The sequence below is a fragment of the Nylanderia fulva genome, unplaced genomic scaffold (genome assembly GCF_048542155.1).
Source record: "Nylanderia fulva isolate GAGA-0341 unplaced genomic scaffold, ASM4854215v1 Scaffold332, whole genome shotgun sequence".
NCBI lineage: Eukaryota > Metazoa > Arthropoda > Insecta > Hymenoptera > Formicidae > Nylanderia > Nylanderia fulva.
The window spans coordinates 94,892-106,675 of record NW_028190403.1 but is presented as its reverse complement, the minus strand read 5'-3'; the positions used below and the strand labels follow the sequence as shown (position 1 = coordinate 106,675).

The 11,784-nt window shown below is 47.3% G+C and overlaps 2 protein-coding genes across 2 annotated transcripts; both read right to left on the bottom strand.

Annotated features, from left to right (window-relative positions):
• Positions 1-225: 225 nt before the first annotated feature.
• LOC146722314 (uncharacterized) lies at positions 226-2,197 on the bottom strand. The gene is given in 2 exon segments (XM_085485020.1): positions 226-537; positions 539-2,197. Coding segments are annotated over 2 exon segments (1,971 nt in total).
• An 8,011-nt stretch (positions 2,198-10,208) lies between these two features.
• Positions 10,209-10,898, bottom strand: LOC146722313 (uncharacterized). Its single transcript, XM_085485019.1, has one exon. It carries the CDS (start codon positions 10,896-10,898, stop codon positions 10,209-10,211), a length of 690 nt encoding a protein of 229 aa, XP_085341145.1.
• Positions 10,899-11,784: the final 886 nt, after the last annotated feature.

Genomic DNA, 11,784 nt, shown 5'->3' with positions numbered 1-11,784 from the left:
GGCGGAGTTAAGCGTCATGGCCGGCTTTGGCGCGTTTTTCAAATAATGTTTGATAGTTTTAGGATTTATTTCTTATAGATGGAAAAAAATTTACATACCCGGACATAGTAATGAAGCCGGACGTGACACCTCCCCCCTTAGAAGAAAATGTTGGACCATGTTCCAACGTTTTCCGATCTTAGTAGTAGAATTTACAAGGTATAATTTTGTTAACTTATCATTGATCTATACTCCTTCGTTGAGGAGGTTGCGCAGTTCTTTGTAGTCTATAGGCACTTCACTTTGGACTTTTTCTGTCGGGGGTGCAAAAACTTCGGTCGTCGAAGGGGAATTTCGGGGTGTTAGCTCTCGTCTGTTGTCCTGGTTCTCGTCCGCTGGTTTTCCGAGGTGCAGTAAAACGTTTGTTACTGAGGTCCAAACGGCTCCCAGGAGGTGCAAACTCCATCCATATACGGAATGGAGTGCGTAGCCATGTATCAGTGTGTCGATAATTAGTTTGGCGACACGGACGATGACGAATATTCCGAGGATTCCAGCAGCTTGCTGATCCGAAACTTACGAATCCTTTCCACAAGCGGGCTCCCGTATTTTCTGCTAGCTGGTCGAGGGTTTTCTCGTCCAACAGGTTTAGCATAGAGAGGCTTCCCGCGGGGACTTCTTGTCCCATTGCTCCTCTAGCAATTGTATTGAGCATAGAGGGTTTCTCCATGGGAAACATAATGTGGTCGCGAAGACGATCAAGGTCTTCGCTGGTATAGATGCCGCTGGAGGCGAGTGAATCTGGACTGACGTATCTCCATTGTGGTTTGGTTAGTGGTTGAATCATCGGCGGCGCCATTGATTCCACTGGCTTTGGAGTTAAACGGTACCAGATGTTGTGTACTTGATACATCGCTGGAAGTAGTTCGTGGCAATCCCTGGGTGTTCCTGTTTTGGTAAGTATCCTTGATCTTGGCAACAGGAAGAGGGATTTGTTTTGGTGGGTGACGGGGAGTTCGTTGTAGCATCTTTCAGCTTGTCGTACTCGGCACTCCACCGGTACGCATTTGATCAAATGGAGGACTTCGCCTGCCGTAATGGCGGTGTAGCCTGGTGCCTTCATGATTCGATGCGCCATTTCGTCCGGGGCGATGCTGGCGAGAGAGAGAGCGTTTTGTAGAATTTGTCTCTCTAAAGCACATTTTTGTTCCATTATGTCTTGATACAATTGTGTCAATTGTGTTTTCAAGTGTTTTTCCACGTAAATGAATTTGGAATTTACGTAGGAAAATATATCGAGGTTATCGATTGGGACTCTGGAGTGGCCCTTAAACGTATGTCCAGGTTGAGTCTCGAGTATGCAGAGTTTGGGATGTTCCGTCCTCAAAATTCTGTAGCCGCACACATTTATTTCCGTGGTTCGTGCTAAAGCAAAAGTGGTTTCTTGCGTGGTGACTGTGTAGATAGTCGGTGATTCCCTCTGTGTGGGCTTAGATGAGAGGCGGTGCGCTAGGCCTTGGTAGAGAACGTCGTAGCGATTGAAGTGGCAGTTATCGCTGGGTAGCGCCGTCCAATATGTGGTTGAGCCATCTGCGTCGTTGCATTCTCCTTCAGCTACGGGACATCGAGCACCGGAGGGTAATATTACTTCATTGGTGCTATGTCTGACGGGGAGCTCGAGTCTTCGGGTGGTAATTTTTATAGATGCTTGAACGACCACGTTATCCCAAGTGCCAAACGGGTCGCTGAACTGAGTTCCGAAGCATGTTCCGTCGGTTCTGGTGGTTCCTGCAAGGGTCAAGCTACGGTGGTTGGTGGTATTCACCTTGATGTCCGTGATGAGGCCGTTGTTTCCCAGGAATGTAGTTCCGGTGTTGTATAGTTTCTTGCAGGTTTCTGCCGATACTTCGCGGATGTATTCGCGCCTTCCATTGTGCACCAAGGATACATGTGAGTGCATCCCACAGTAGTAGATGGTTCGATCGATTTCAACCTTACATTGGAGTCCGATGGTGTGGTCGAATTCGCTCAGTTGTAGCAGTTGTATATATACTTCTTCTTTGTCCGCTTCAATGTTATCTAGGTTACATTCTCCGATATCCGTGAGGGATAGTGAAGTAATGTTTAGACCATGCCCTCCGCAGTCATAACCTATTAATCCGTCAGAGGTTATGGCTAACAGCGAGACTGCTATTAGGATACTAGCGTAGGTCTTCATTCTACTGAGGTTCGTCGATTACTGGCCGGTCCTCCGCCGATGCATCCAAGATATAGTCGTCTGGCCCGGAGTGGGGGTCTTCCTCGATAGGGTCTTGATGTGGGGAAGCTTTTAGCTTGTCTTCGTGTACAATTTTTGTCTTATTTCTACTTATGGCTAACTTAACGTTACGATTACCTAAGAGACTAATGATTTTATAGGGACCGGTGTATTGATTGCTTAATTTGCCTTTATTTGGTTCTTTTAATAAGTACACGTAGGTTCCCGCTTGAAACTGTTGGGCGTTAACTCGGCGGTCGTAGTAGACCTTTGACCTTTGTTTAGCGGCTATTAAGTTTCCGCGGGCGACGGCTTGGGCGTCACTCAGTTTGTTAAAAAGGTTTGTAAGATAATTAGCGTAACTCTCGTCCGTAACGTCGGCGACATCGGGGTAATTGGAAGGCAACTTGGCTATCCTCCCAAAGACTAATTCATGGGGAGTATATCGCGTCCCTTCGTGTACGCTAGTATTATAAGAAAATGACGCTAGTTTTAAGTATTTGTCCCAATCATTGTTTCTATCTACGTATTGCTTTAAGTATTCCCACAAGACATGGTGGGATCGCTCTATTGAGCCATTAGATTGCGGCCGGTAAGCCGTCGTTTTGAAGTGCTTAATTTTAAACCTTTTTGCTATGTTACGCATTAGGCTATTTAGAAAATGCGATCCCTGATCTGTTAGAATAGCTTTTGGCGCTCCGAAGACGCATATTAGTTCATTGGTGAACGCGTCAGCTACGTCGATCGCGTTAGCGTGTTGCAGAGGGATTGCTAAGGAATATTTTGTTAAAAGATCTTGTATGGTAAGTATATATTTGTTATTAGTCCGTGTGACGGGTAACGGTCCCATAATGTCCATCGAGATTTTATCGAAGGCTGTGCCAGGAGTGTCCGTTAGAACCATGGGTTGTCTGGTCTTTACGCGGACTAATTTTTTTAGTTGGCAAGGGCGACAGTTTTTTATAAAAATTTGAATGTCATTTTTCATACCGTTCCATTGGTAGCGTTTCTTTATACGTTGGTATGTTTTTGTGATGCCTTTATGGCCACCGATCGCTGAATTATGATTTTCGGCGATAATGTTTTCTCTCTCGGTTTTTTGGGGAATAGATATTTCGTTATTACAAATGAATATTTTTACATTAATTTCGCTTAGAATGCGCGTTAGTAAAGAGTGTACCGCGTTCCAGGGGACGTTGTCGATATCGCCTCTGGCTAATGAGATAGAAGACAGTTCCAATTCTCTGACGACATCCAACAGCGATTGTAATGATTCTTGTAGTATCTCTTTTTCGGTAATTCCCGATTCGCGTTCTTTGACGACTAACGATATAATTTGGCGATTTCCGTCGCGGTTTACCTTTGCCCTGGCTAGAGCTGCTCCTCTAATCATGGGCAAAGATTTGTTCTCTTGGAGCATGCGAGCTCCAAGGTCGATTGGTATACCTTGTTGTGTGACAAAAACGACTAGGTTATCCTTACGCGTGACGAAATTATCTGGGATCGATATAACTTGCGGTCCGATTTTAGTTCTTTGCACGAATCGATCATTTATATTATCGAAAATAGGGGTGTCGTCGCTAGGATCGGAACTGTTGTCGCTCTCAGTCTCGCTTATTTCGCCGGTTTCGTCATTGTTAATATCGTCGTTGTTGATATCGGTTTTGTTAGAAGATCGCGTGTTTGGTGGGTCGTCTGTATCGTCGCTTTCCGTTTGCTGCGACGATTTTCCGATTTGTTGCGGCGTTTCGACGGATCGCCTTTTTTTTGGGTTAAATAGTGATTCCTCGGAACTGGAGAGTTCTCGGGTTTGTTCAAGAGGTAGGATTTGCTTTATCACGTTTAGGTTAGCAGGTTGGATTGGGTTTCGGGAAAGTGCATCGGCGTTATCGTTAATTTTTCCCGGCTTATATACTACGCTATATTCGTATTCCGCAAGTTTTAAGCGCCATCGGATGAGCCGTGAGGTGGGGTCCGTTACGGAATGCATCCACACCAGCGGTCTATGGTCCGTAACTAGTGTAAACTTTCGTCCATATATATAAGGACGGAATTAATTGACGCAATAGACGATAGCTAGTAGTTCCTTTTCGATTGTTGAATAATTTTTTTCTGCGCTATTCAAAAGACGAGATGTATAAGTAATGGGTAGGTCTTTGCCGATTTCCCCCTGGCTCAAGACTCCTCCGATAGCGTAACCGGAAGCGTCTGTTGTGACGACGAAAGGTCGCGTAAAATCGGGAAATTGGAGAATGGGCTTAGAGCATAATGCGTCGCGGAGTTTCGTAAAACTCTTTTCTTGGTCGTTTTCCCAAACAAATGCTTTGTCTTTCTTTAGCAAGTCTGTAAGGGGCCGTGCAATTTTAGAAAAATCCGGGATAAATCTACGATAGTATCCAGCAAGGCCAAGGAATTGTTTAATATTTTTCGCGTTGCGGGGCCTGGGGAATTCCTTTACCGCGATTACTTTAGATGGGTCTGGTTTTACCCCATCGCTGCTAATTATGTGGCCCAAATATCCGACTTCCTTGCGCAGAAATTCGCATTTGTCTGGTTGGAGCTTCAAGTTAGCCTTGCGTAATCTCTCGGCTAGTTTGTTGAACTTGATTTCGTGTTCCCGGAGTGAGCTGGCGTACAATACGATATCGTCGAGATAAACGAAAAGTTCGATTCCTTGTAGTCCGCATAGAACCTGATCCATGAGTCGTTGGAACGTCGCTGGGGCGTTTTTTAAGCCGAACGGCATTCGCTTGAACTCGTAATGTCCATGCGGTGTCGAGAATGCAGTTTTTTGCGCGTGCGACTCGTGCATCGGTATTTGGTGGAATCCGGACGCGAGGTCGAATACACTAAAGTATTTTGCGCTGCCTAGCTGATCGAGAATTTCTGTTATGTTCGGCAAGGGATACGCGTCGCCTATCGTCTTTTCGTTTAGTGCTCGATAGTCCACGACCATTCTCCAACGCTTGTTTCCCTTCGAATCGGGTTTCTTAGGTACTATCCACAAGGGTGAATTATACGGTGATTCCGAATGTTTAATTACATCGTTGTTTAGTAATTCTTTTATTTGCTTGTCAATTTCCTCCTTGTGGATTGGAGGGAAACGATATTGTTTGGTATGTATGGGTTGATCGTCGGCTGTCGTAATTTTGTGAGATAGCAACCCTGTATACCCTAGCTTCTTGTTTGGCAGGTGAAACAAGTCGCTGTACGTTTCTATTAGGTTAGTTACATGGTTAATTTCTTCCTTGTTTAGATGGTCGAGACGAAGGAGATCCCGGATAGTGGATTTCTGTTCGACAGAGGATAACTCTGTGGTTGAGGAAATAGAAAGGATTTGGTTTGATGACCCTAAGGTTGCATCGGATTCGCTTCCGCTAGAGATTTGTTCTATTTCCTGGAGGTCTATCGTAGGGACCACTAACTCGCGGTCTGTATCACTAGCATTGATTGCGTGGAGGTATGCCCTTCCACCGTGATTAGTGACTATCGCTTCTCCGAGGAATACGTTTTCGCAGACGCTAAGACGCGGGACGTATCCTACTGCGACGTCGGAATTTTGTACGTTGACGTAGAACGTTGAGCGCGATCGAGCGGGTACTACTATAGTTTCGCGCTGTGAGAAAGGAATTTGAATATTTCGCCAGTACACTGACCCTTCCTTGAGATTAATGCTGCTAGCATCTTGGAGGAAGTCGGATCCTAGGATCCCTTCTTGAAGGATTGGGAAATTATTTGGTACCGCGTGGAGATAGAGGGGATAACCCATGTACACGATTTCGGTGGACCCGAGTGTTTTTATCTTCTCGTTTGTTATACCGCTAAGGTACAACGTGTCATCTTGACGGATTTTAACCTCGGGATGTAGATTTCGAATTTTAATGAGATTAGGGGCGGCCCCCGTATCTATCATAAATGTTGTTTCTTGTAAAAGTCCGTCAGCAATTAAGGCGACGGTGGGCGCGTGTGAATGACCGGGTAAATTTAATGTTGCGATTCTGGCTTCTCGGTACTCGTTCCTTCGACTAGATTTATCGGACGGGTCGTTTGGGGAGAAGCCCTTTGGTGAAGTGTACCCGACCTTTCCGCAGGGCTCGATGCGTTTCCCGTCTCATTCTTCCGCGCGTTATTATTGTATTCGCGTTTTCTACACTCCTCGATTTCGTGTCCATTGTTTTTACAATAGCGACACCATTTGTTAAGGCGGTCATTTTGACGAAGAAAGAGCATTATTAGAGTTCGCGTTATTATAGGTTTGCCGTCTGTCGTTGTAGGCTGGACGATCCCTCTTTCTCGCGTTACAGGGGGTCTCGCGTAATTGTTACGCGATAAATTATTCGGATAACGCTCTCGAGAATAATTTCCATTGCGCGGAATAGTATCAGTTTGCGCCTGGCGTGTATATTCATTACGTGGGGGGTCCGGTTCGCGACGGTCGCGCGGCTTATTTCGATCTCTGTCCAGCTCCTCTCTCTTTGCAAGTTCCTTTGCCCTTGCAAATGCCTCAAACGGTACGGAGAAAAGGCGTCTATCCATCTGCAGTCTGTACTGAAGAGGTAGACCGTCACAGAATGATCGTGCCGTGAGTTCGTCGATTTCGAGAGCAATTTCGTCGTTCACATTTCCCGTTGTACGGCGCTTGGCATCTAGGATCGCGGATCTGAGTTCCTTAACACGACTAATGTAATCTAACATATGCTCGTGTGGTTTCAAGTACACCGTACTAAGTTCTCCTTTATATTGATCGATTGTTTTCGCGGAGCCAAAAGCGTTATTGAGTAGGTCTATTAATTGTACGACACTTTCGCAAGGTTCGTCCTCGACGGCGTAATAGGCGCGTCCACGAAGTTTAGTTTTTAGCAGAGCAGTGAGGTTCCGCTCCGAGGAAAGGAGGAATGATTTCCCGAGCGCGACGACATGCTCGCGTGAATTGCCCTAGTGGTACGTTATATCCGTCGAAAAAAGGTACAGATTCCGTTGCTTCGCGAAATGAGACCTTGGGGAGTTGAGGCGACTCCATATGTGGGCCGGGTTGCCCGTTTGAATCGTCGAGGGACAATAAGGGTTGTCCAGAGAGCCGTAGAGACGGACTGGTCTCTCTGCGGAGACGAGCTACTTCCCGGCGCAATTCCTCCATTTCAGCGAGGATGCTATCTTTTAACGCCGTCATTTCTCGAGGAGCGGCGTCCTCCGACGTTTTTTGCATTATTTCTCTAAGGGTTTCCAACTCGCGCTCTCTCTTATCCTGCTTTTTACGTTGGTCGGTTAGGTAGGCGGCTTCGTCTTTCAAACTATTTTCTTTAGACCTTAACGCGGCTTCCCTAGTCTTTAGTCTAGTCTGAGTTTCGGCTAACTCGGTTTCTCGTTGTTTTAGTTTCAACTGAATTTCAGCTAACTCTGCTTCGGAAAACTCTTTCCTCGTTCCCTCCTTTTCTACCGAATCTTCCCTTTCTCCTTGATTCCGGCGCGTGTCAACCATAGCTCGGAAATTACGTATCCCACCGCTGTCACCAATTTTGTTACGTCCCGTTCGCAGTCGCGGCGTGTTATTCGCGAGTGTATGATTCGCGTTGCACGTACTCGAACTATTGCGCGAGACAACGTCGTATTACGGAAATTTTTCCGGGGATACCCACGACGAAGGGTTTTCCGACAAAGGTTGCACGATGCGGAGGAAAGGGAAAGAATGTGTTACCCTTAAAGTAGCAGTTACGGCGTGGAGCCTATCTGTAATTCTACAGTTATGATCGTGGTTCCGTCTTCTATCCTCGCCAGGGACGCTATCTGGGTTACGCGAGTAGTCTTCGTATACAGACTCGCAAAGTTCGCATAGGTCACCCGCCCGTGAGAGGGTGAGGCGGTTGCTGCAAGTTCCGCAAACTATCCCAACTAATAATCCACCTATGGTTAGGCTATGTTTCCGGATCCGCGTCCAGAACAATTGAGAAGTTCGAGGTAACGCGGCGAAGCATGAAAGACAAAGAGCGGCTTTAGTTTCAAAATGGATGTACCCGATACCGACTTGACAGTAATACGGAGGCTCGAGAGGTATTAGGAGATTAACTCCTGGAAGAGGGGTTACACCTCTAAAGGGGATTGGGCACATCTATACTTGCCACGTTAGTTGTATTAAAAGATCATGCGTTGTTCGCTCGTAGATGGTTGATGAGACCGGACGTAGTCGAGAGGTCGGTAAATGTCGGTAAAGTGAGTCGATGTGGCGTCGATATAACGTCGGCAACTATCGGTAACGATCGTCGGTAAAGGCCGTCGGTATAAGCCGGTGGTAAATCGTTGGTAAGATCGTCGATAAAAGAACGTACGTCGGTATACTGTTGGTAAATCGAGAGTGTTCTTAATAGTTTATTGTTTAAATGACTACTTTGTTGTACGGATTTACGAAGTTATTTCTTGAGACACGAAGATTTTTAAAAGATTGAATTATTTGCGTTTTTCCGTGTTAGAAGTTCGAGAGTTGTACCGTGTGCAGTGGACGACCCTAGTTTTATAGCCTGACCCTTTTTTTTATAGCTTCCGCAGTGACGATGGAAAAGAGGAAAAATGCGTCGGAGATTTTTCTAGAATGTTCTCTTCCACGTGGTAAAACCGTCTCTGAATTTGCTAACACGCGCGATTCCTCAGGTTAACATGAATTTCACTTACCTTTAGTAGCACTTTCTTGATCGTGTCGGCTCGTACTTGGAGGTAGTGCGTGCGGCGAGGGTCGTTCACTGGGATGTTTGGCGGCGGCAGGCGTCGTGGTTGGAACGTTATTGGTATGCACTTCCACTGTAGGAGTTCGTCGCTCTTATTATTTTTAATGTTGAAAATGTCCTCGTATTCAGGATCGGCCTGATACTCCACTCCGAGAAATTGAGAGTATTCCTCGGTCGCTGATTCACGATAGAGTCGGTTTAGTTTTTGTAGTTGATTCTTCCTTCCCGCGCGTCGCGTCTTAGGCATATTGAATTTGATGCATCCTCTGAATGATTACTCAAATAAGGAGGGTTGATATGCGGCGGACCTCACTATCAATTCCTTATTTTGGCAAATGCTGAGAATGTAAATTCTAACTGTGATGAGCGGTGGTCCGCTCCAAAACAGTTTAAATTATTCTGAATTCAAATGCCGTATGACAGATTTAAACGCTGTCGTATTTTATCACGGGAGTGGAAGTTTTGAGGAGTACTGAACACTAGTTTTCACACATGAATACACTGATTTATTCGTATAGTAGTACAGGATTTGAAACTAGAACTTAGAATTTAGACTTAGACTTAGAATTTAGATTTTAGAGTTAGGATATTATACTTAGAGTTAGAATTTTAGAATTAGAGTTAGAGTTTGGACTCAGAGTTAGAATTTAGAAGTGCGACTGTACTGTTCGGTGTCGCGCAGAGAACTGACAAAATTCGGGACTGTTCTGAGGTCCTTCGTTTCGGCGGCTCGAGCCTGCGGCGGCCTGGAGAGGGGGAACTCTCCGGAGTAGGGGCTCTCACCGTGGTGGGAGACCCTTAGGCGCTACGAAGCGCCACGCTTAGTTTCTAGGCGGAGTTAAGCGTCATGGCCGGCTTTGGCGCGTTTTTCAAATAATGTTTGATAGTTTTAGGATTTATTTCTTATAGATGGAAAAAAATTTACATACCCGGACATAGTAATGAAGCCGGACGTGACAAAGTGCTGTCCGGACGCAGGACCCCGTGATGCGGCAGGTAACAGGTACCTCGTTGTGGCTCAGCTGGCGCTGGTGCAAGCATCATATGTCGCAGTTCCTTGTACTTTTGCATGAACTCTACGTACATGTCCTTAAAGTCGGCATCTTTCTCTAACCTTTTCTCCGTCTGTTGCAGAGCACGACTGGCGACGCGACGAGTCCCAGACAGATCCGGGAGAGGCTCGATCGTTGGCAGCCGCACTATGTACCTGCCGTCAGGAGAGCGCGAGTGATGACGGCGGTAGTGCTCCTCGCACTCTAGTTCCGCCTTGGTGAGGGTCGGAGATGGCCTTCCTCCTGCTCCCAGAACCGCCGCACCAAGCAGGTGATGTCCTCCTCGATTTGGCAGTGATGAGCGGAGATGTGTTGGCTGGGCGCCGTCGAGCTAACTGTACCTGAGAGAATCCAGCCCAACGAGGTTTGTTGAGCTACTGGATCCTTAGAACCTCCTTTTCGTAGACCCTGACGGATGATGGTCCCATATACGTCGGCTTCCAGTAGGATGTCGACGGGGTCCGAGGAGCAGAATTCCGGATCGGCGAGCTCCAGGTCCTCCAGATGGGTCCAGGTTTGTCTACTGCTGCGGCATCCTCCGGAAAACAGCGTCAACTTCGGCAGCACCAAAGCGTTGACGAAGGTGGGCGATTCCCCTCTGCGCGACTGCAGGGTAAGTCTCACCTTCCCCTTTGTCACTCCGGTCCTTTTCTCTCCGACTCCATAGACACTAACGGCGGCTGCTTTTCTAGGGAGTCGTAAGCGCTGCGCTAATCGCTCCGAAATGATGGAGGATTCGGAGCCCTGGTCGATCAGAGCGCGAGCGGACTGCCAGCTTCCGTGGCAGTCGAGGACGCGGACCCTAGCCGTAGCGAGCAGCACCGTTGCGGAGGAAGAGTCTGCGCCTTGAGCCACGTGAGACGTCGTGGCAGGCCTCGGCTTCCCGGAATGCATCGTGAAGCGAGGAGTGATGTCGACTGCCACACGCTGTACACGTCTTCTTCGAAGAGCACTCGGAAGATTGATGCCGGCCAAGGCAGTTTGAGCAGAGCTTATGCTCACGGACGAGCTGCTTACGCGCCATCGCCGTCTTATCCTTATAGTCGCCGCAGAACATAACAAAGTGGTCCCCCTGGCAGATGGAGCACCGGCTTTCTGGACTTCTCTTTTGGATTTGGCCTTTGACGTGGTGGCTCCTCGTTGATTTCGTAGTGCTGGAGCTGCTGCTGATCGTTCCTGGCCGGAAACAGCGCCTCCAACGTATGGAGCCGACGTTCTATGAAGGCCTCAAGCGAGGCGTAGCTTGGCGGACTCGTGGTGTGACTTATATCACTCTCCCATTCTCGCCTAGAGCGGCTGTCGAGGAGCTCTACGACGAGGTGGACGAAGAGATCCTCCGTGCGGTCTATCGGTCGGTCTATGCTCTTCAGGGAGCTGACAGTTGTTTTTACTCCATGGAAAAGCCTCCTCAATTCAGCGGCGGATTCGCTTTTCATCTTGGTCAACGCTAAGAAATTATTCAGATAATTACAAGTCAGCAATCTTTTGTTCTCGTAATAATCGCTTAGAGTTTTCCAGGCGATTTCATAGTTGTCTTCTGTGGTGCTGAGGTTACGAATCAGCAGATCGGCGTCACCCTTCACACAAAGTTTTAAGTAGTGTAACTTCTCCACAGGTTTTGCTGCCTGATTCCGGCCGATGAGGGATTGGAACAGATCCCGGAATGAAGGCCAATCCTCGTATTTCCCGGCGAAGGTAGGCGGTTGGATTTTTGGAAGCGCTGTCCGAGGAGCGGGACTAGTTGTCGCGGCCGCGGTAGAGCTGGCTGCCTGTAGCTGCA

Coding starts and splice junctions, on each gene's coding strand:
- LOC146722313 (XM_085485019.1), bottom strand. CDS start 10,898: ATGCATTCCGGGAAGCCGAGGCCTGCCACGACGTCTCACGTGGCTCAA.